Consider the following 25611-nt stretch of genomic DNA (forward strand, 5'->3'; position numbering starts at 1 on the left):
ATGTCCTCTTACTTCTTATAATATGAACAGTTAAAGAATGAATGAATAAACGAAGAAAAAACGGAGTTATATTCTTTGAAGTTCAGGCAGCAATATCCCACCCGAACCAGTCAACCACAGTAATCGAGATGATCAATTCTCTCTTTCCAGACTACTGCGAGGGCGACGTTGGAAATTGGAATTGAATGCCAAGCGCCGGGGGAAGGCTTTACAGGGGTTAGTGTTATATAAAGCCTACATCGTTTGCCTCACTTGTCGATGTACAAGACTCAAAGTGATTGTAATAAGAATGCCAAAGCAGTCTTATATTATAGTAATGGTTGCCTCTTAAGTCTTCGGTAATGCCCTACCAAATGACTCCGCTGTCTTTGCCTGGCGCCCATTTTATAGTCTTGGACAAAAGACACTATGTGGATTTACAATCTTGTACAAAAATACATAAAAATACAAGTATTAATAAAGAGAGTAATGATATATCATGCGCATTTGGAATGCGCTATGCATGATGAAAATGTATCATAATGAAAAGCCTGTATATTAGCAAATGAATTTTCCATTTTCCTTCTCCAAAATGCAAATAAAATGTGCGAGGCACATCGAATAAAATAGATGGTTGTTCTTAAACCATTTCCTAATCATATATATATATATATATATATTCACTATAGGCGGTATAACAAGAAGATTGTGATCGTACCTGCCCACATTTCCAGTGACTGAAATACTTAGATTTCAGAGAAATGAGAACGATGCAGTGTGTGTGATTTGTTTTGAAGTTGACGATCACGAACACAGTGGAACTTTGTGAATATCTGAATGTGTTAGCTCATTGAGATGGTAGTCGTGGGCTCAATCAATGTCTCATTAATTTCGAGACAAAGATGAAGATGATGGTTCATTTGACAAGAATTTATTGTCTCAAAATGGTAAAGCGAAGACCCCGTAACAATATGAAAACTGACCATGAATAAGAGAGACGTTAGTGACATGCAAACAGCGCATAATATTACGATCTTCATAGTGTGGTACCAAGTAACTTCACTCATGTCACAAACAGTGTAAAAAAGGTATTACGTCTTGCATGTATCTAATGAGAGAGCATTGTATAGTTACTGTAACAATTAATGTATTTGTCTCGGTTGAAGTACTCGTCCTATTTGTTTATGTTGACTAACTCGTCTATTATTTTTTTCATTCAGAACATGACGATGCAAAGTGACTGAAACATGTGAAATCAAAATTACTTGTCATTACTCTCTGTCATATTGTTTTTATTTCATTCTGTCACAGTCCTTGCTGTATGACATCACAGTCAACAATGTGAATGAATATGTCCCTTCATTTAGTAATACGACATATTACTCCTACGTGAAAGAGGTGAGATATCAGCATTAATCTATAGTACAATCATTGACACGGTGGTCTTGTTATTCTTGCACTTTACTACTCTACTTGTCACCCAGAACAACAGGGCCCTGTTGCATAAAACCCTTACCGCTGGACTTACCGCTCCTTTCTAGCGGTAAGTCTTCAAATCAGCGGCAAATTTTATAATCCTTGATGCTGATTGGCTGTGACGCCTAATTTTGACGGTAGTTACCATTGAAATTCAATGGTAAGTTTTATGCAACGGGCCCCTGGTAATAATTACATGTGTCCGGTCCACAAGGGTCCTAATTCCCTCAGATGTTGCGACCTGATGGAGAGCGTTGTCTTACGCTACAGATTTACTGTCTGCATCCACCCACCCCTTTACTGGAAATGCTGAATTGTGGTTAGACGAAAGACATTTCAGTCAGACATGAATAGTAAAACTTTTATACAGTGATTGGAGGCTGGCTTTCAGAAAAACATTGAATAGTCGAGTATTTGGAAAAGGAATACTTGATCAATCTCTGATTACAAAAAAATACACTGAAAAAAGAAGAATTGTGATGATGTGGGTCTCTTAGTTGTACAGATAAGAGGTGGGAATTGACTGATCAGGTGGGGAAGCTGTTCATAGAGAGTGGGGAGTGATGGAAATAAGACGCCAGTCATAGGAAGAGATTGGTGGATTTTGTGAAAGAGATGGAAAAGACGAATATCTGAAGCTGGCTACGAAAGAGAAGTGGAAAGACAAAAAGATCCAAACTATAAAATCGATGATATTCTTGGGTTGTTGAGGGTGATAAGAAGGAAAAGGAAGAAAAAGAAGATGTTTTCAGTGGGTATCACAGTATTTACAGTTCTTGGTAAAAAACAGCATGAACAAACTCACGCTTAGTCTTTATGTATTCTTTTCAGTGGCATTAAATTCGTAGTTAGTTGCTGTACATTATTCTACTCTTCACTAAGGTGCAGTCGATTTACAAAGTGAAGAAGTCGAAATAATGCTGCTCTAACATGCAGTAGCAACGTTTTTTAGGAATTAAATTGAAATTTCGTGTGACGTAAAAGCAAAGATCCATCAAGTGTTAATCGTTCCCACTATAGTCTAATAGTAAAAAGTGACCTGTGATCTGATTTTCTTCTTTAGAATTCGTTGAATGGCACTATACTTTCAATAACACCTCCTATCACTGTCGACGATGCTGACGAACTGTCAGACAGAGAATTCACATTCTCAATCATCGGAAACGTAAGCAAATTATGCACGTAAATGTAACAATGATAATATCTATCACAAAGCGCTAAACCTATGTACATAATATATCTTCTTCGCTGTGAAGCTTCTGACATGCTTGACAATAATGCACAATTAAAAAAATGTGTTTAAGGTCTTGATTTCAAGACTGCTACAGTTTGAGATTTCCTTAATTTCTGATGATAGGTCATTCCACAGTTTGGGAGCTACTCGGGCAATGTTGTTATTTTTGTTTTGCATGTTGGGATTTGTAAAAAAAAAAGGAGTGTTTTTAGAACTGAGCAGATAATGATTGTGCTTATGAGATTTAAGCACTATTATAGCTCAGTATTACACATGGTATTACTTCAGATGGCTTGTTATTTAGAAGTACGTATTTAATAAACAATACGCGAATGACCCTTACATGCCAGATTATAAAACAGAACGACATGGAAGGTAGTGCCTCTTACTACAATTAAAAATAAATGATGTGAATATCATGCAGGCATTTTTGGATTGGATGCATTTTACATAACTTTCGACAGCTCATTTACCATTGCTTACTATTCTACTAGTTTACCGTTCACTTGAGGATAAAGATGTCACCTTTAAATGAATAACCTAACTCACTTCATCTCAAGGCAAACATGAGGCACTTACATTAATTCTGCAAATGTCATATTTTTTCAATAGTGTCTTAATAGGCGAGAAGATTGAGCTGACAATAATATTAATGAAGTTAAACAAGACTACTGAATTACATCAAGTAAGAATTCTGACTTCCATTTACCCTCCATCTCATTTTCTTTTCTCTATCAAAAAAAAAAAAAAAAAAAAAGGTTCCGTTCAAACTCGAAGCAGCAGATGAAGATTGCGTAGTGAGCCCCACATTCGAAGTAGCCGGAGATATCGACTACGATACCGAACCGTCATACAACGTCACAATCATGGTTTTCGTAAGCCAATCACTTCATACAATTCTTATACATATACATATACATGTAGGTTTGACATATATATATATATATATATATATATATATATATATATATATATGACGGGTATAACTGACCAGAAACAAATGATAAATAGTGAAAGCTATGAGCAAAGAAAATGGGTTTCCATCGGGATTCGAAGACATCCGGATGTCTCGGGTTTGAATCCCGATGGAAACCCATTTTCTTTACTTTACTATATATATATATATATATAAACGAGAGTAAAGAGGCGGTAGACGCTGCTTAATCCTCACAAGTGAGTTTACTCAAGCTTTCGGGCTTCCGGCCCTTTGTCAAGACTGGGGACAAGATACAAAACATGGATATCATATACACAAATAGAACATAATAATGATGATCAAAACAATAGCGGAACTGATAACTACAGTGAAGGAGGCAGAGACGGCAGGGAATAATTACACAGGTGAGGGTGAATATATGCATCAATCTTGCATAATATAACATGCAGATATACAATCACAAACAAGCATACAAAATATAAACATTTACAAATACAGTGTACGTATGACTAAACATCTGCACACACACAATGGATACGGGTGTGTGCGCACAATCACACATGTGAAACTCCTCGCGCATGTCAAAGCAGGCAACCATAATATAAACAATAACGGCAATTAATGAAATCATAATAGTAATTAAATCAAGGAGTGTATGTATGAATAAGCGGAACATAGGTACACACAAAAAGAGCACATAAGTAGCGTTCTTAACCGGGAATGAGTGTATAATAATGTGACGGCAGGGAATAATTGCACAGGTGGGAGTGTATATGCATCAATCTTGCATAATATATTTTGCAGATATACAATCACAAACAAGCACACCCCACAACCGGCTGCAAATTGACTGCTGGCATGTAACCGGGCCAAATGTGAAGTGTGCACCTCACACCGTACGTATTTATAGATCCTGTAACCCTGAATGCTGTTAAACACATTATCATACACTCATCCCCGGTTTTGTATCTTGTCCCCAGTCTTGACAAAGGGCAGGAAGCCCGAAAGCTTGAGTAAACTCACTTGTGAGGATTAAGCAACGTCTACCGCCTCTTTACTCTCATTTACATACACACTCCAAAAAGATGCGACGACCCAGGGGTTCATCATTAGCTGAAGACACACGACTCACACTTATATATATATATATATATATATATATATATATATATATATATACATATATATATATATATATATATATATATATATGTATATATATATATATATATATATATATACATGTGTTTGTGTGAATGTGTGTTCATATTCATGTATCGTATATGTATTATTCATGTATTTATATGTATGATATTATCCACCACAATAAAACAACAATAAGCATTCCGAGCCAGTTACTAAACAGTCGGCTTGTATCAATCGAAACCGGTAACCTAATAGTGCCGGCCTTATTCTATTAGATCTTTGAATAATCACATGAACAAGCGGCGACTTTATCCGACACGCGCCGACTTTATCCGACACGCGCAAATCACTTCCATTCACATAAATGCAGGATAACTGCGAAAACACCGCCGACATCGAATTCAGCGATACCGCCGTGGTCATCGTATACGTGGAGGATGAGGACGATTTGCCACCCAAGTTTGAAGAAGATTTCTATTATATCCACGAAGATGAAAGAACTTCAGGGATTGACGTATTGACTGTGTTTGCCTTTGACCAAGATCGAATTGTAAATAATAACGTCACTTATAGTTTCATCGGTGAGTATAGACATAGATACATGTACATTCTTGATTTCAGAATCATGATAATAATATGATTCTAATAATCATAATAAAACTGATGCTTTGTTTTGAAAGATTTGTAAAATTAATATTTCCATGAAAGAAAATATCTATGTATGATTAACATCTCCCAAAAGTATTTTCTATATTCTGCACTGGGATTGTGAACGGAAATAACTAGACTTTTAAAAGACTATAGACGTTACGGCAGACAACACAGACAGCGAACGCTCGTACAACCCCAAATGCAACCCATTCAATTTAACACAGAAACAATATCCTAAGAACAATCCTAGGAACAAACTTTTGATTCTCTCACTCATATTGAGATATCAAAATACATTCCCAATTGAATTATTATTCATCTTTTAGAATGGCAAGGATTTCGTTTGTCACTAGGACTTCAAGCTGCTATTGTCATGGAAACGGATGTTCGCCGTAGGCAATGTGCTCCTACCATATAGACCTTACATACATGCTGAAATTAATTATGGCTATGTAATGTTTATGTTTCCCTCACGGGGGAACATGATGGTAATTCAGTATCGATATTTTTTTTTTTGCAGGCTACAAAGATAAAATCGGGTTTTTTTTAATTGATTCAAATTGATTCGATTTAAGTGATCCACATCTCTATGAACTTGTCTGAGCCTCTCTTTTCCAATAATAACGATTTTGAGCAAATAGTTTCACGTATTTATATTCATATATTTTTGCATTACACTTTGCTTTGTGTAACTGTATTGGCAAAAATACGACATCGGAAAATATTATTTGATTTAAATATGAATTGAATTGATTTAGGGCAAAGTGGTGACTGGGGGTGCATGGATTTCTTTGCAATCGATAGTCGAACTGGGAACATCAGTCTATTACGGGAACTGGACTATGAAAACGCCCTCACCGCCTGCAACATTACTATGCAGGTAAACCATGGTGCCTTGGAAAGGATGTTCGCTCATGACAACTGATACAATGCTGAGAATAATTGTCTAATTGTTGGTGTCGGAACTCGACTCAGGATGGCTGAGCACACAAGCAGTTTTCATTTGATAATATCATCATACCGTAGCTTATTCCAATTACAAATCCCCCCTCCAGAAAAAAGTCAGTGAACGGTCTAGTAAGAGAAGCGTGACCCGGTTATCTCAGAATTGATAGATCAATGGGGTCGAAGCAAGGCCAAGGGAATATTTTTAAGATGTCTATACCGATGAGTAATGCTCTATTCATTTCCATCTATTACGCACACCTATAATATCTCCATCTTGACTTTAGGTGCTAGGAACGTATTCTTGAGTGTTGACCATGATTTATTTTGTTCTGAAAATATTACTAACATCACGTGCTTTTACCGGCTTTATAATTCTACTAAAGACAGATGAAGGAAATTATACTTCTGGTCGTGAGCATCCAAGCTCTTACGCTTCTATCTGTGACCATAATATGGTCACAGAAAGAACCGTAAGAGCTTGGATGCTCACGACCAGAACTACAAAACATACTAAATGGTAATTCCACCTCTGTGTACATGTATATACATGTAAATATAATTTACATGCATATACATGTATGTAGTTGTGTCTAAACCTAATGATAATTTCGGTTTGTTTGGTGTGGGTTTTTTTTTTCACTCACAGAGGTGGAATTACCATGTAGTATGTTTTGTAGTTGTTGTTGTTGTTTTTATTTGCCTCATTTCAAGGCGTGATAAGTTGTTTGATTTCTCTTGAAATGTCAAGAGACTATCATGATAAATTATCATTACCCATTTTACTGCTAACTCTATCAATTACAATTCATGTTAGGAGCTGACGAGATTGTCAGTCATTAGAATAGGACACATGATACATTGATATTGACTGTTTTGCCTGTGTTTCGGAACTGTCATACAAAAATATTTAGCGAGTTGTTCTTGTGTCAAGTTCTTTTTCTTTTTCATATTTAGGCTGTCCAGGTTAACGACTGCACCATGGTCGGAGAAGCCACCCTAATAGTGACGGTCAATAATGTGAACGAATGCCCGAGGTTCGTCGACAACGAATTCAACGCCGAAATATCGCCTGACGACCCTTTCCTACTCCAGGCTGGCAGCCTCGAGCGGTTGATGATCGGTGTGACGGACGAAGATTTGGTATGTCAGGGCTCTGACTACAACGACCACTCGAGGGAAACAAACTAAACGTGGTTGTTACAAGCAGGTGGTCGTTGTAGGCATGTTCAATGAGGTAGCCACTAAGTGAAATTATTGATGTCCCTAAAGATTTCACGTAGACAACGATGCAGCAATATGACGTTATTTGCATGAACAGAAACAGACAAACAAGCAAACGAACCAAAAAAAAAAACAATACAAAAGCCAGCAGAATACGTAATCACCTACCATTCTGACATTTGGCACTGTCCTCTAAAGATATCACTGGCACATCTGAAGCATTGTCAAACCAAAAGGCACATTTTATTTGTCATAAATTACCATTCACATACAGAATATTGTGTACTTGTTATTTCCTTTGTGATAATCTTTCACGGACTGTAATATCGTTTGTTGTCAATGTTTATAGTAAGTTGAATATATCTGTAAATAAATTTTCATTTCAAATTGCCCAGTTATTCGGCGGGGATGCTTCTCTTTCAACATTCAATGTCATTATTGTGAGTCCTGGAAGGGCGTGACTGGATTTGTTATGAACTACAGGTGCCGGTGACAGAGTATGCCTCTGAAAGGCCCATAAGTGTTTAACGACACAAATTAATGTGGTAGACACCGTTCGGATGGATATCACTGAAAAAGAGATTGTTGAACATTGTTTTATACTTTCTTGAAAAAAAACACCTAACAACAACAACTCGTGAAGACATCGACTTTCTTTGATGTACTGAGTGGATGTTGTCCGCACTTTTCGGTCGTCCAGTGGAAACCAAATCTCTGATCTGTGCTGGTCGCGTTAGGCAGATGGTCGTTATTGCGCAGGTTCCTAACTACTTTTGTATTTTCGAAGGAATGCTGCATGTTCGCTACGGGCAAGGGGTGGTTATAAACAGGTGATTGCTAAAGCAGGTATATGACAATACCATATAACCGCGTAGGTACAAGAAGGAAGGAATGAAAAATAAGGGAGACCTACAAACCAAAGAAACTGTTGTTCCAACTGGGGATCTCCCTATATATTGAACAGTCGAATTCTTGTATTGCGCACTTCGTTCAAAATCATATTTTGTTCTGCATCTTGTTAACTCATTTTATGTATTTTTTTCTTCTGTTCTCGCTTGAAGAAAATGTCACAAACTTGAATGTAATGGAATTTCTGTGTTTGTTTTTTTTTTTCGCAAATTTTGTTTTGATCACAGGTCTTTCAGGGAAATTTCACATCAGACCCACCCGATGCTGTCAAACTCTCGCTCGTTGAGTCGACTGATAATGGCAGATTTGTGTCTTACTTCATCACTCTCAGCGACCCATCATCTATCACATCAGACACCACAATACAAGTAAGTTGAATATCATTTCCCTCCAACTCAACACACTTCGGCTCCGCCCTAGTGGTAATAAACGGCGGAACTGCTGCCGATACTGAATGTATTAGTTACTTCGGGTACGATTTATGTATAGAGACGTTAGAAGAAATTTGAAGAGGATGTGAGTATCAATCTTAAACAGAGAGAAAGAAATGATTGTTTTGAATCCCAGGAGGTTCGAAATGCCGGGAGTAGGAAAAGGTATGTATAAATCAATATTATGTTTAGTGATTTATTAATTGATTAATTAATTGATTCATTCATTCATTAATTGTTGAAAACATCATTGTTGAAAACAACTTTAGCGTGATAATTAGTGCTAAAACAACTTTTAAACACAAAAGCAATAGCAAAGCGTTAGTCTTCATTACCATGATTACATTCATAATCTGCAGTTTACCCCCCCCCCAAAAAAAATGATCCAGATGAAATAGGCTGAGAAGAATATTCCTCAATAAGATATCACTTATACGTTGAATCACGAGGGCGAATCACCCCCCCCCCCCCCTCAAATCTGACCCTTCACACAAATAGAGGTAGGGCCTACAGGTTACTTGTATATGGACTCTTGCCTAATATTCTACGTGCTCCTATTTCTCAATGGATGTCATTTTCGTCCTCAGCTCTTTGTGTCGGACAATACGACGGACGTGCCGTGTCCACAGGCTATGGCCAACATCTCGGTCTCCGTGTTAACAGTCGGCCTGGCGCCCGACTTCAGCCAGCCCGAATACAGCGGGGTTGTGGCGGAAAATGCGATGATTGGAGATATCGTTGCAAACGTAAGTACCGATAATCATTCGTCGGGACAACGTCACACTCGATTTTTTTTTTATTTCTTCCTTAATCCCTTTATCAATACCGAGAAACATTTTTTATTCGTTAAGTAGGCCTAAAACTTAAACTTATTTAATACTAGCAAAGTAGTAGAAAAAATATAAGGCATATGGCACTTCTTTAGAAAATCATTAACATTTTTTGGTCACGTAAGTGACGTCACGGGTGTAACAAATCATTGTAAGTTAACATGCATTCGCAGTGCATACATCCTCAAATAGAAACCGGTAGAACGTTAAATTTCCAAGATATCTTTCTATAATTCCTCCTCGATGTCGATGGAACTTATCCGTTCTGACTCATTCCATTTTGCGCCGTTAAGTTTTTTTCAGAAATATTTTTGTAATGGATTATAACTCCCTAATCTTTACTTACAATCGATTGAATTTGAAAGGCAAGCGGTAATATTTAGAAGTCAAACGTAAATTCCTGTAGGTGGATTTTAATGGCCTGTTTTTGGTAATATAATCGCTAAAAACAACACCCTTGCCTTGCAGGTATCAGCCGTCAATTCTGATGGGGCCACGGCCGGCATCGTCTACTACCTTCAGCTGGTGTCCCAGGGCGGCGAGTTCATCTTCAACGTCGACCCCGACAGCGGCGAAATATCAGTGGCGAACGACACCGGGTTGGACGCAGAGAGCGTTCACCAATTCACCCTCCTCGTGGAGGCTCGGGATGAGAGTGGACCGTATTACAGGTGAATAAAAGAACTACGCATTTGATCAAACATTATTACTTTATTCTTCGCATCCCTCCCAAGATGTTTTACCCATAGCGTTTTCCTTCAGCCAGGTGATAAGAAAATCACCCGTTGCCTAGCACTGTTTCATTCATTCATTTATTTTATTTTGTCACGGTACCGGGCTTAGCCGGAGGCTGTTTTTCAGCCAGTTCGTGAATTAAGAATGCACGATACACAATAAATTGTACAATACAAAAGTTACATAACTGAAAATGAGTAGAAAAAAAAAACAAAACAAAACAGAACAAAGCAAAACAGCATAACAAAAGTACAAAACTTAAGACCTACAAATATGTACAGAATAAAATCATCAGAAATCATACAAAATTCAAGAAAATTGTCATAGTAAGGTACACAAATGAAATGAGCTAATTGCGGACTAATTGCAGACTGATCGCCCCCCCCCCCCCACGCCCACTTATTTATACTAATCTCCGCTGTTTCGGGAATGATAACGGCAGATGTGACTTAAAGGCATCATTTACCATTTACCGATGAAACAATCACCCATCTTTAGTGCTTCAAAATAGTTCTATATAAATGTGAGCTAGGGATAGAAACAACCGATGAAAAATTTCAGTCTGTAACATCAATGCTAAGTATTGTTGTATATACAAAATGTGAACAATAGCTACAATATTTTTTTTTCCAGACTAAATCGTCTACAGTGGGAAATATAGTGATATCTCCTAATATTTTAGGCCTTATTGCGAATTTTTTACATGGTAGGATGTTTTGTGATACAACTAACCTACAAATATGTACATAATGTGATATCTCGAACATCCTTTTTTTTATCACTGCTCCCAATAGTGCTTTAAAGAGCAGTACACCCGCTGAATAGGCATCCCGCGGTAAACCTGACCGTAACTGCGAATACAGATGGGTCAAACACCAGTCAGTAACTGGACAAACATGATCACGTGGTAGCAGAACTTGTAATAAAAATTATGCGCCCATCATGGAAAAAGCGTTGTGTTATCTTCGCTTATTGGCAGAACATTCCGTTGTATTCACTCTCTGGAGAACATTAGTTCACGGCAAATGGCAAACAATGTTGGAGGATGGAACAGAGGTATTCGTAGTGCAATTAAATAAACAAATAATAGTGTTTTATGTAAATCTATAACCTTTGCAGAATATTTATACACATAAGATTCAATTACATGTTGGGTTTGACCCCTTCGTATGGAAAAGTTTGCATTTACCCTCTCCTAGTCATCATCTGCGTAATGTTGTAAAACGTTGTATTCATTAAATTCAATTCAGTTCAAAGGTTTTATTTTCACTTCTTCCAACAGAATGTACAAAAAAATATAGATTCGACATACGTTTTAAGGAATGATACATAGATAGCAAAGGATAACATTTGTCAATAATCATTACAAATTTAGGCATTTTTCATACAGACATATTTATACATTCTGCCAAAAAAAGTGGAGGTACCCACTCAAGGGACTATGCTTGTACAACGTGGGCACCTCACAGGAAGAAAAAAAAAAGGTGAAAACTTAACTACAAGTGTGCGGGATGAAAAAAGAAGTGGAAAAGGGGAAAGGGAAGAAGCATAAATACAAGTAAAGAGACGAGACAACTAAGAACAAAAAGCCTAGATCAATCGGTACATTCAAAATCAAACCAACAGAGACTATTAGCCATATTAGAAGTGTAGAGCGCTAAAAGCGACGAGAAAGTGATGTATACAATTGTATGGAATTGCTGATAGCAGAACACATTATCTGTTCTGTGAAGGCACGTAAGTTTGCAATAGGAAAAACAGGGGATGCGATGCGGATTTCCGCGAAAGACGCGACCTAACAAGCCTATGAAAAATCAATAGCATTCTGGTGCTTACAAAACCTACTTACTGAAAAAGATAAACAAACAAAATTAATTTCTTTCTGTTACATTATAAGACTTAAGAAGGAATGATTTCAATCTTTTTTTGAATGAAAACAAAGAAGGAGCATTTTTTATGTCTGGACTAAGGGAGTTCCAGAATCTTGGGCTTGTATATATAAATGTCTGCTGAGCTAAAACCGTTCTAAGCAGGGGTAAATGAAATTCATTAGACTGTCTTTTTGGGTAACTATGGTATGTCAGGTTACGAGGAAACATGGAATCAAATATAAGCGGAAGATTTATTTATGTATGTATTTATGTATAGTTATTATTATAACTATACATAAATTGTCCTAAATGAAATAAAAACAAATCCTTAAAATCCTTGAAAACAAATCGTGTGAATGCACAGTACCTTCCCTTGGCAATGCGAAATCATCCAAAACGCCATAGAATCGAAATGAGGTATACTCGGCACCGCTGGTACTCGTAACGTAGCTCTCCTTCATCGAATACTGTTTTATTTGATACGTTAACATATAGCACATATAAAACGATATGAATGCAAGACTGCGTGAGGAAGATGGAAATATTTATCAGTTTATCTCCCCTTTCCCTTCCTCTGATCTATATTATATCTGTCTCTATATATTTCTATCATCTACCTGTCTCTGTCTCTATCTATCTCTCTCCCCTCTCTCTCTTTGTTGATCTATCATCTGTCTGTCTCTATCTATTTATATCATCTATACCTGTCTCTGTCTCTTTTCATCTCTCTCTCTCTCTCTATTAATTTATTACCTACTTTTTATCTCTCTCCCCCTCTTTCTATTGATATATCATACATCTGTCTCTATCTATTAAACCTGTCCATCTTTCCTCTCTTTCTCTAATAAGCTATCATCTTACCTGTCTCTATATACTATATCTCTCCCCTCTTTCTTAATAATGTATCCTATATCTGTATCTATATGTTCATATTTCTCCTCTCTTTCTCTAATGATCTATAATCTATCTGTCTATATATATATTTCTGTCTCTCTTTAATTTGTCTGTCTCTATTTCTCTCTCTCTCTCTCTCTCTCGCTCTCTCTCCCCCTCTCTATCTATCTATCTATCTATCTATGATTCAGATCGAGTTTTGCTTCAGTCATCATCGACGTGCTTGATATCAATGAATTTTCGCCGAGTTTTGACGGTAGTATATACGAAGCCGAGATTGAAGAAGAAATGATCGGAGGCAGCTGTGTTCTCACCGTTCAGGTAAACTTGCCTTTCTCGGTATGACTGCAAAACATTGTTACATAACGACAGCACCCTCACAATTACTGCAGATTTATCAGCGTTTCGGTCGATTCAAATGCAGTCTTATTCATGAATTTTGTGGCAGCAATTAATCCGTAGCTTCAATACAGACAATATTATCAACTCGAGTCTCTAAGTCATTTTTAAATCATCTCCGACTATCTTGTACTGTGATTTTAAGATAAGATTTCCACAAAAAAGATACAAATTAATTGAATGGTTTGTGTATTTTACCACCATACAACTACCATCTAGTATCAGAGAGTGCAATGAATCACAAGTTACGGCAAATCTAAGCGTAGATGCGAATCTTTGCTTAGTTTCGTGATTTTTTTTTTTGTTGAATGAAGAATAATCCTGTAAAATGCGGAGTGGTTTCTTAGGAATTGACAAGATCGTGGTTCTACGCTCTCCGGCAATGAGGATTCACAAAGAGAGAAAAACGCATAATTCTAACTCTAACTTTACATTAACTGCCACATGACAAATATTGACCACATCAATGCCGATTCCATGTTAAGTAGAAACAGTATGAAAATGATCGAACAGAAGTATGTACATGACTTCGAAAGTAACGAAATGGTCACATATAGTTTAATTTTGTTGTCTTTATCAAGGCCTCCGATTCTGACATCGATAGCGAACTGCAATACTCGATCGACAGCTCGAATGTTCCATTTAACATTTCTTCCGCAACGTAAGTAAAGAAATCTCACTACATAATAGAATAGCCAAACTGACTTAACTGTGAAAGATGTCTAAATGCACATGAATAACAAAAATTACTGAAATATATCAACCAGACTGTTTGTGTGAATGCAGAAAAAAAGAAATAAATGACAGTCTCAAATCCGATATATCTGACTTATAATCATTTTGAAGTTACTCAGTAGCATAACATTATTGTTTTGTCTTTCGTAGCAGATAAGTTTAACGTGTGAGTGTGTCCATATGTGAGGGTGTGTGTGTCTGTGCGTGCGCATATATAAACAAACAATATAAAGTTGTATTCCTTCTTTTCATTCTAACGTTTAGCTGGCCCAGAATTACCCTTTAAAAGAACTTCCCAGCCTTTGGACACCAGCATAATAATTATCGAGTATTCAAATAGATTAGCATTGCTCATTAAAAAAAAAGAACGTTAACATGGCTACTCACAGGAGAGGATAGTCATTAATTTGACAATTTTTTCCCTCTATCTTATAGCTCATGACTCTCCATTTCAACATCGATACTGTGAATACAAAAAGCATGCCAAAAGGAACGCAAAGTTTTTTTTTTTGGGGGGGGGGGGGAGGGAGGGGTGGGGCCATTCGGAAGCTGCCGCAAGAGTCGTTTCTATAACTTGTCTTTTTTACTTATCATATGTTATCCAATTGTGATAATTCTAATACGATATCGGCTTTTGGACTCTCAGCACTTTCATTTGACATAATGTCTACCTTATCTTCAGTTTAGAGCTTTATCAAAGTACGGTGATTAATTTTAAGTTTTTGATTTAATGCTTTTCAAACATATTTCAACTTTACAGTTCAATGCAGGCCTATGTATTTATTTTAGAAATCGCTCTTGTTGTGGATTGATCAAAGAATTCTGAAGACAAAGAAAATGTGAGAAGGACACTTACATCTGATCACAATAACTGTATCCAGACGTTGTATTTTCGTTTTGCAAAATATTTCAATCGCAGCGGAGAAATCACAACAGCGAGACGTCTCGATCTGGAAGATCCGACAAACACAGAACGTTACTACAATATCACTGTGATAGTTAGTGACGGCACATTCGTGAGTACCAGGATTTTCATTCTTCGAGTTTCATCATTAATTCTTTACTCATTCCTTCTTCACTGCAACCTTGTCTCGTCTCTGTCATTTACTTCTGGTAGTCCTAGGTTACAACATATACACATCCACACATGTTCGCAGTTTCACCAGATATTGTATGTTTAACAACATAAAACTATTGATTATTACAACTTTAGTTGACCTCTCGGTTCTAGTTCTTAAAAGTACAACTTTGTACTTTGCCGGTATGCATGTCTTTATTTGTTCACTGTCATTATTTTTTCACAGTCAAATGTGGGTATACTTAAGATCATTCGTAATTATTTCATGTAATGTTTTGTTGGGGGAAATGGAAACAAAAATGAATTGAAATGAATTGAGCTTGAGAAACTACAGGTGTTGTGTGTCATCGTAATATACTATGTCTTGGCGTAGTTGCTTATTCTGAAGAAAAAACATGCAGCCATTACTACTATCTTTTTCTTCATATAGTGAGACGGATATGAGGCCCAATCAATCAATGTATCAACAAATCAGTGTATCAATTTATCAATGTATCAATTAATCAGTCAATCAATCAATCAATTAATTAATCGATCAATCAATCAACCAATCAATCAATCAATCGATCGATCGATCGATCAAACAATGAGTGGAAGGTATGGAATGCACCAATTGTTGTTTTTTGTGTGCTACATTGCATTTACATTGTAACTTCGTACTTATCATTAAAACAAATATCGTTGTGTATCAATATCTGTCCCTGATATTTCTACATAATAAATACTAACAACTTATATAATGGTGTCCCCGTGACTTTCATTTCCTTTTAGGATGACAGCACCTACGTACTCATAACCGTCTTGGATGTGAATGACAATGCTCCTTCGTTCTTCGGTGACGAACCGTTTGACATTTCAATACCTGAAAACGAGATGGACACAATTGCCTTCAATGTGAGTTTTGAAGAGTTATAGCACATTCAAGGTGTCATTCCATAAAGCGTTTTGTCAGATAATTTCTGACAAACTGTTATAAGCTGCTGAAATCCTTGCATTTGATTGGCTGAGAGCACATTTGTTTGACAAGTTTGTCGGACAAAACGTTTCATGTAATGCCCCCAGGAGATCGATATGACTACTTTTTAACCTTTTTAACTTTTTAACTCGAGCTTATGTTGCGCTTGTGTAATTGATTACAATGCGAAGTGTACCAAATTATGCTATTATGTGTCTTGACTACCGGTTTTCTTTTTTTTTTCAACTGTCATCGATTCATTCATATCCGCAGATTACTGCCTACGACGCTGATGAGACGTCCTTCGTAATGTACCAACTGAACGACCCCATGGACGACGACCGATTTTCCCTCGACAATGTGACGGTGAGACATTGCGATTTCAGTTTCACTTTCAAATCGAGTAACCACAAGAGTGGACGATTAGTCTGTCAAGACTTAACCCTATTTCCCCCCCCCCCCCGGGGGGGGGGGGGGGGGGAGCTCGACGTTTCGCGTGATTATTCCGCAACGCGTGATGCTCTCGCCGCGACATTTTGTAACTTTTTTCTTTCAAGTATCGCGCAACTTTTGAGACCAAATTTGTTGCTTCTAGGTATGCCGCTGTGAAGCCACGCTCCTTTGAAAAAAATCAGTCGACCCAAAAATTGCTCAAATCATGATTTTGTGTACAAATCCAATGTAAATTGTGTTTTTGCAATTAATTCATATAAGGCTATTTTTCTTTATTTTCAATGGCTGATTATGATTTATTTTAGCCTGATTATGCTCTAAAAAGTTTTGACGAAAAAAACAACAAAGACCTAAAAGTAAAAAACAAGGAAATACATGAGAAATTCAATAAACAATACAATACATAAGAAATTATTACGAAGCCGAATTTTTGCTTCATTATTGTTGTTAAGGATATTAAAAAGAATATTTTTACCAAAAATTAGAAGTCTTGGAGCTTTATGTTTTATTTTATACGCCAAAAAAATTGCATAAATTAGCATAAATTAAGTACATGTAACATAAAATACATAAATTGTAATTTGAAAAATCTAACTATACAGTCTTGTAGATTACATTGGCCTCCACCTTTTTGCGAGGATCGCGCGATCCATGACCGAGAAGGGAAGGGGGCAAAAAGCCCCCCCCCCCCCCCCGTGGTTTCAAGTCCCTCAAAAAAACCCGGTGGGATTAGGGTTAAACAGAGTAGATATTCGGAATATAAAAATGTAAAGCTTGGTCACAAAGTTCTTATGTAAAGCTAGTTGCACCCGTTTCAGTTTACTCCAATACATCATAATTGTTTTATGACTGGTCTGAGGCGTATTTATGATCTATAATTATGATAACAACAATTACCTTGTCCTCGTTTTAACTGCAACCTTATTAGTGGAAATAAGACTTGATTTGACCAATCTAAACAATCAAGGCAGAGACGTACTCATGATTTCAGTACACGTATTGTACACTGTTCTTTTAAAATATCTGTTTTACTCATTTCACCAGTTTGGTCGGTGCAATACACAGACAAAACATATACTTATGTTCACATAATGTGTGTGATGAAAACAACAACAACAACGGCGACAAATCTGGACAGAGAATTCTCGTGTCATATCATGTCTCTTATCTATAATGGTAGCGCGATATTATTGTGTCTCTCGTATGTAATCGCATAGATTAATCGCTGAAGAAGAGTTTAATGAACTATGAATGTCTGTTCTGTTTTCTCTAGGGGACGTTGACAATAACTGGACCATTTGACTACGAAACAGAGAAAGAATTCTTGCTCGTCGTTGTGGCTAGTGACACGGAATTTTCTACACAAACCACGGTAAATACAAAATAGTTGTTGTTACAATGACATCATTGAAACTTGACGGCAGTGGCTTTCAGACTCCATTCCAACCCAATCCCGCTCATAGTAATTTATCAGACCAGCAATCTTTATTATTTTGTGAGTTTCCTTGGATGTGTAACATCGCACGCTATAAAGATGTACTTCAAGGAATTATTAAGCGTGCAATTCAGATTTCTGACTATAGCTGGAATATTGAGTATAGATGGTCTGTGATTTTGTGGATTACAATAGCTATGAGTAACAACTAGCGTTAAACACTGACACGAGAATTGATGTTGATTAGCAATTGATCAACATACCTTCGTGGATATTATACTGAGCGATCACATTAAAATGCAACACAGAAAGTAGCTAAGGACTTATTTTTCGTGCATCTGAGGGATGATCCGAGCGTTTTTTTTTTTTAAAATCAAGATTAAAGACAAACAATTTTTTTTTTTGCTCCATAAAATTTGAGAAGTAAGTAATGTGAAAGTCCAACAGTTTGGATACACTTTCACCAGCTAGTTTAACGTTAACTACTACTTGAAGACACTTTTCAGACATAAACATAGTTATGATTGTAAATTAGCACAAGCGCATACAAATGTTTGTACTTTGCAAGAACGAAGTCTATCACATTGCTATGAAGTGGTTTTCATGTATAAAGGCACATGGTTTTGTGTTACACCCTGCTTGCACGTTGGTCGTATGAGAGTGTAGATATTGTATAAAATCATAGTAATTTGGGGACTAGGACATCAAAAACTATACAAGTACATGGAATTGAATCTAATTTCTACGACCCTCGCAGTTCATGACTTCAACACCGTTCTCACACCAGGTTTTACCGGACCTCTTACGACTGTCACTAATCCATGAACCATTTCGCATTGCAGGTTGTAGTGTCTATCACTGACGTCAACGACAACGCTCCTCAATTCACGTCGACGTGTCCCTTTGCGGAGGTGGAAGAGGGTGTCGAGCTTGGGACAGCGGTATGCCAAGTGGTTGCCGAAGACGCCGATGACGACGGCATGGCTGCAGTCAACTATACCATCACGGGAGGATCGGGTGAGGGCGATTATCTAATGGAGATGAGAACGTATTATTATGCATATATGTATGCATGTATGTATGTATGTATGTATGTATATATGTATGCATGTGTACATGTATAAATGTATAAAATATGAATGGATGTGTTTACACACACACACACACACACACATATATATATATATATATATATATATATATATATATATGAAGAGTCTGTTCGCAAAAACCGATAAGTCCATTTTTGAAGATTTTGAAGTATGGTCTCTGTCATAAAGTACAAAATAATACCTTTTAAATGATATATTGGTCACTACATATAAAGGTACATTTTTGAAGTTATGGTCAAAAGAAGCAAATATTTTCTTATTATTCTCTGTATTTTTCTTGACCTTTAATCGCAAATATCTCCATTTGGCAAATATGGACTTGTCGGTTTTTGCGAACAAACTCTTCATATATATATATATATATATATATATATGTATATATATATATATACATACATTTGATGTTTAACTCTGTCAGTCAAAACCACACAGAACATGATTATGGGTGTGTGTTGTACAGACATTTCGTGCCATATTGTTTTTTTTTTTTATCTATTTCGAGCAAATGTCTTTTTTATTTTCCATAAAATGTTTGCTTTGAATGAATGTTTCCCTGACTGGTTACCCCAATTCTGTCATTTTCTTTATAAAAGAAAGATTAAAGACGCTCAACATGAGCAATTGCGAACATTATAAGAGAAAGAGCGAAATAGACAGATTTCCAATAGATTAGAATTTCCTAAAGCTAGTAATCAGATAGATTACATCCGACGTTAATTTCTGCTTCCGCTAGGCATGGGGATGTTTGAAATCAGCGACATGGGACTGATATCAACTGCCACTGCAGACCTGGACAGGGAGACGACCAGCAGCTTTACTCTTGAAATAACGGTAAGTCTTATCATGCAGGGTGATAGACGCATTTGAGTGGGACTTTCTTTTTTCGCCAGTTATCATCATTATTAGGGAGCTTTAGATTTTGACGCGCGGACGTTTGAGCCGACGCTTGCGCTGGACGTTCTCCTCTCCCTGCGTCGTGTGGAAAAGTAGCTTTAGATTACGCTGGGACGCAACGTATAAAAAATAAAATCGCGCCCCCATTATGATCAGTGCATGAAGAAGCTCTCTACGTCGCAAACTGTGCGGACGTGAAAATAGCCCAGTACGCGTAGTAAACAACTCAGGCGACGCAAGCTAAAAATAGATTGACTTTACGCGCGCTACTGCGCAAGCTCAGATCATGTTTTTTTCCTTCGAACGTCCGCGCGTCTAAAATCTAAAGCTCCCTATTGTCTTCTCGATGACGCTTGTAACATCTCGTAGATCTTGCCTTACCGGCACTAGCTGTATACGTAGCCAGTCTAGCTGATTGTATGGTTACTGCATCATTGGTGAAATTGCAACATTTCAGCTATAAGAATTAAAGATTAGCGCATTGTATTTTAAATCGGTCGGGACAGTAATTGCAACTGTAAGGCGACTGAAGTCGATGATGTAATAATAGCCTCACAGTTGCAAGGGACATGTTAAAGGAGACCTCCGGATGATCTTCAGACTTTTACATTTGAACAACTATAAATTAGTTATACTGAGTACAGAGTTTCAGAATATAAAGTGATTGGAATGAGGAATAAAAGTGTTCTGAAAATTTATGGCAGTTTGCATTGAAAAAGGATGATAACGTGGTTGCCTCACCATATTAAGAATGCATGAGTTTGGGCTCAAGAAAGCAGAACAAAAGAAGAAGGTGTGCATAGATTCTACACGGGTGTACTTGTTAAGCAAGCGAGATTGTAATGGATTGACACTGCCTCATTTCTGAAATGATATTTATGTGAGCCTCCTATGTCATGAGCACTGTTCAGTGCAATTTGTTTAAGATTTACAGAGTATTGGTTTTCTGCTCAAGAACCACAATAAATTCCACAAATGTATACATGAAGCTGTCGATTTATGAACTACATGATGTGAAATTATGAAAATCGTCTGGAATGCCCCGCGCACTTGCGAGTATATGCTTGTGTGTATTTAAAATTGTCAAATTTCCATTCTTTGTTTGTACTGCTTTCAATGTGGATTTGGTTTGGTTTTATATCATTGATGTTTAGGCTTCAGACTACGGCACTCCTGTTCTATCCAACACAACAATCGTCAACGTTTCCCTAGTGGATGTCAACGACAACCCGCCTCTCTTCGAAATGACCACAGACAATATTTTCGTCGAAGTCGATGACATGAATGCTATTCCAGTGAGTGTTCGTCGAATTCGTATGGTTTTGATTAATCATATCTGTCGATATATATATATATATATATATATATATATATATGTGTATATTGATGTTGTTGTTGTAGCTGATGTGAAATTTGTAATTATTATTGAGGCCACGCATTTCAACTCTGTGAAGAATAATAAATGTAGACTATTACAGAGCACACTGCTATGTAATGACGTCGCAGAGTTAGATGCTGCCTGCAATCATGATAAAAAATAATTGTTGGTATGCTACGAATTCTGAAGAAATATTGAACATTCCGCAAATCACCTAAGTCGAGGTGTAACCGATTCTTATTGTAGCAGCGTGTAAACAAACAGACAAACAAAAAGTATCATTTACTCAGTAATGAATGATACATAATATATGCATTGCTGGTGGTACAAATGATTTGTGTTTCCGTTAGGCTTTTGGCATTATTCAAAATGAAGTTGGTGATGTAGCACCGTTCTTGCTTGAAATCCACTGAAGAAGGATAAGATTCATCTTCCTATGAAAGTCTACTCAGTTTTTGTTTTTTGTTTTCAGACACGTCTTTATTCAGTGAAGGCGACTGACGAAGACCTTTCCCCATTTGACATCATCCAGTGTGAGCAGCAGACTGATAAAAGTTCCTTTTTGGTGCTGACGTCTGAAGGTTTGTCAACAGATTACTTCCTTCCTTCCTTTTATCTCTATCATTTTTCTTCATGTGAATGTTAACGCATAAGAGGGGTGCAGCCCCCCCCCCCCCCCCCCCCCCATAGGCGGAGATGGGGGGAGGAGGGACGGGGCGGCAGCAGGGTTAATTCCCCCTCCCTCTGAGTTCAAATAACGCAAGAGGGAAATAAAAGCGAAAGGTCACAAAAGACATCTTATAGATCGTCTAAATTTATAATCGTTTCAAAGAATTATAAAAGAAAGCATCAATTTGATTTTATTTAATTTTATTCAATTTCAATTGTCTTGACTTTGGCTGACTTTTTGGAAAGGGTGCTGAGGATAACTATGAGATTGCATAAAAAGCAAAAAAAAAAAAACCCGCCCCTTGTGAACGTATTGATGTCACAATAACTTTCTTTTTCGAGTAAATCTCCGACTTCGATTTTCTGTCTGTCTAGAAATTAAAGTACTAAAAAGATTACAGTTTGATAAATCATCACACATGTTTTGCTTGAATTAAAAACTGAATTTTATTTCCACATCATGGAGTGGAACACTCTGATCAGCAGAGCTGTTTCCAAAGGGGTCCACAAACGTACACTGAATGAATGACTTGTTATGCCACGATATTGTAAGCTCTTCTAATATGCAATTACGTATGTATTATGTATATAAGATATTGATATTTATACGAGTGTGAGAGCGACCATGTTTGACACGTGACACATGCCCCTATTGTCATTTTGTAGATGGAAGCTGCGATGTCTACAGCGTGCGGCAGCTCGACGCTTCTACCGAGCCGTACGAGGTGTTTTCGATGCATTCAATCCCGACCGACCCGATGAGATGCGATCGAACAACTTCACCTTGAACGTGTACGTGCGAGACACCGCTTGCTACATCACCTTTGACCCCGCCACACAGGATGACCTCCTGCTCGAGAAGAGCCAACTAGATCCCAGCGTGGCCGTCCTAGACCTCAACGTCACAAGCAACTGCGATATTAATGCCGTCGTATACAACATTACCGAGCAGATGTACCAGAAAGGTATTTTCCTTCTGTATCGAAACGGGATTGATAGATGCAAGGAACTAAAACCAAGAAAAAGAAATTACTATGTTTACCGCGTCAAATAGTTTTTTCTACTTAAAAAAAAATACCAGGAAATTTGAAGGAAAGAATGAACACTCGCAAGAAGAGTTACCAACAGACATTCCTCAATCTTAATCCATTAATGTAGTACCTGTACTTTGCTAAGATGCATAATGATAGGTCTTTACACAGGAGTGGCCGTAATCAGTTCATTTCTTTACACAGCTTTTTATGATTATAAAAAGGAACAGTAACCCAACCACTGCTGAATTAAATCATCTGATCATAAATGCTGTCTTTGACTGGTTACATTTATCTTTTATTTTCCTATCACTGTTCATTTCATTACTTTTCTTTTCCGGGCATTCTTAGAATTGTTAATGGTGGTTTAAAATCTCATTTAGGATTCTCTCTGTCTTCCTTGATTGAGACAGAAAAAGGATTATAAAATAAACTAAGAATGACGATTGACGCCAACCCTCCGATAAAGAAAAAGGGGATGACGATTGTATCATATTCCTGACTTCAGTATTAATTTTGAACGTTTCGGTATTTTTAAGGTGAAAGCATACGTCTGTCACAGGTAAACAGGTAAACACAACTATTGGATGTGTTTAGCGAACTCTGAATCTATATTCATCAACCATCCTTATGAACTTATTTTGCAAGGTAGAAGATGAATTTTGGCCTTAACTATGTTTTGACTTTAATGTTGCTGCACCTCAAAGTGTCTTTTTTTTTCCCTAGACGACTCATGACCTCTCATGTATTTTCGCTTCTACTCAGATTCTGACAGCAATGCAAAAACGTCTGCAAACTTCACCATTGACTCCACTGATGGGACCATCTTTCCCGTTGACGGAGTGTCGCCCGGTGCTCATGAACTGGTAGTTGTGGCGTGGAACGAATCCGATACAACGGTCAACGATACAACGTCGGTATGTATCTCAAGCCTAATCGAGGTATTAAGTTAATGTATCGACATACAACCAACGGATACACGACGTACAGGTCGTGTCGTGCATTACATTCCGCTCTCGTGTGTCTGAAAACTCCTATATCGAAACATCGCAGATACAATAGATCGTATTGAGTTAGGATGGTTTTGAGCATCGTTTATAACCACATATTGTTGTTGTTGTTGTTGTTGTTGTTGTTGTTGATGATGATGATTTTGTTGTTTGTGATTGTTCTATGTATGAACGGTGTGGAGGAAGATAGGTTCATTTAACGCGCGAGCTTGATTCATCCGACCCCTATATGAAATATGGTGAAAGCGAGCGGATTAACTGCTAAGACTTATCAATAAATTGCTGTCTAGTGGTCAAACATTCATAATCTATGCTATGTCCGGTGGCAGAGTATTAAAATGGTCCTGGGGCCTTGGGGCAGGGCAACTTATGACAATAACATTGTTAGATTTTAATCGTCCTCTGTCGTGCTTTTAGTCCATGTAAACTGTTATATCCAGATACCTTTAGAGGTTAAGAATGATATAATTATATCATTGTATTATGTTATAGTTCCAATGAAGATTTGATAAAATTTTGGCTAACGCTGTAGCCCCCCCCCCCCCCCCCCTCCCCGTCACTCTATCTGACAGGTCGTCATTGTGGTCACTGGAGAGAATAGCGCCCCCTTTTTCAGGAATGCAGTGTACAATGTCAAGATCAATTCTACTTCCGGTGAGGTCATTGACCTGGGTCCTGAAGCAGTCAACTCGGACTCTCCGAGTTTTGCGACGGGCGAGATCGACTTCAGTGAGATTTCCGAAGTCAACGAAGATGGCGAGAATACAGGTATTCGTTTCCTTCTTGGAGGACACGCCATTAAGACGGAGGCGGCTTGACATAAATTCATTCCCTCTTACCCTAGAAGATTATCAATGCAGCAATCGCTAGTTGAATGAACTAACATCCATATTATCCACTTTTCGCCAATATCATTATCAGCAAAATATCTAACATTGCAACAATAAAAGGCATGTTTTGTTGCGTCGTCTATGAAAAAGAAAAGACCATCGAATCGCAATTAATGATAATGATGATGATGATGATAATGATGATAATTATGATAATTATCATTATGCTACCATTTGTGGTTTTTGTTATCATATTGTATTATTATCATTATCATTATTATTATTATTATTATTATTATTATTATTAGAAGTTGTAGTAGTATTTTTTATCATCATTATTCTCGTTATTTCTCTTATTGTTGTTATTGTT

The 25611-nt window shown here is 37.2% G+C and overlaps 1 protein-coding gene across 1 annotated transcript in view; it reads left to right on the top strand.

The window, feature by feature from the left end:
* LOC139724540 (cadherin EGF LAG seven-pass G-type receptor 1-like) overlaps positions 1 to 25229 on the top strand; it is a 26531-nt gene extending 1302 nt beyond the window's left edge. The window contains exons 3-22 of the mRNA XM_071635674.1: positions 1291 to 1377; positions 5143 to 5353; positions 6182 to 6303; positions 7326 to 7511; positions 8729 to 8869; positions 9520 to 9678; positions 10231 to 10433; positions 13454 to 13583; positions 14243 to 14322; positions 15316 to 15412; positions 16246 to 16368; positions 16703 to 16795; positions 18156 to 18254; positions 19160 to 19334; positions 20163 to 20260; positions 21478 to 21618; positions 22174 to 22286; positions 23037 to 23335; positions 24167 to 24318; positions 24984 to 25229. Coding sequence (XP_071491775.1) covers positions 1291 to 1377; positions 5143 to 5353; positions 6182 to 6303; positions 7326 to 7511; positions 8729 to 8869; positions 9520 to 9678; positions 10231 to 10433; positions 13454 to 13583; positions 14243 to 14322; positions 15316 to 15412; positions 16246 to 16368; positions 16703 to 16795; positions 18156 to 18254; positions 19160 to 19334; positions 20163 to 20260; positions 21478 to 21618; positions 22174 to 22286; positions 23037 to 23335; positions 24167 to 24318; positions 24984 to 25229 — 2955 coding nt within the window. The remainder of the gene's footprint in view (positions 1 to 1290; positions 1378 to 5142; positions 5354 to 6181; positions 6304 to 7325; positions 7512 to 8728; positions 8870 to 9519; positions 9679 to 10230; positions 10434 to 13453; positions 13584 to 14242; positions 14323 to 15315; positions 15413 to 16245; positions 16369 to 16702; positions 16796 to 18155; positions 18255 to 19159; positions 19335 to 20162; positions 20261 to 21477; positions 21619 to 22173; positions 22287 to 23036; positions 23336 to 24166; positions 24319 to 24983) is intronic.
* The last annotated feature ends 382 nt before the right edge of the window (positions 25230 to 25611 follow it).

Source organism: Diadema antillarum, unplaced genomic scaffold (genome assembly GCF_040938485.1).
Source record: "Diadema antillarum isolate AM-2024a unplaced genomic scaffold, OU_Dant_1.0 scf00000220, whole genome shotgun sequence".
Taxonomy (NCBI): Eukaryota; Metazoa; Echinodermata; class Echinoidea; order Diadematoida; family Diadematidae; genus Diadema; species Diadema antillarum.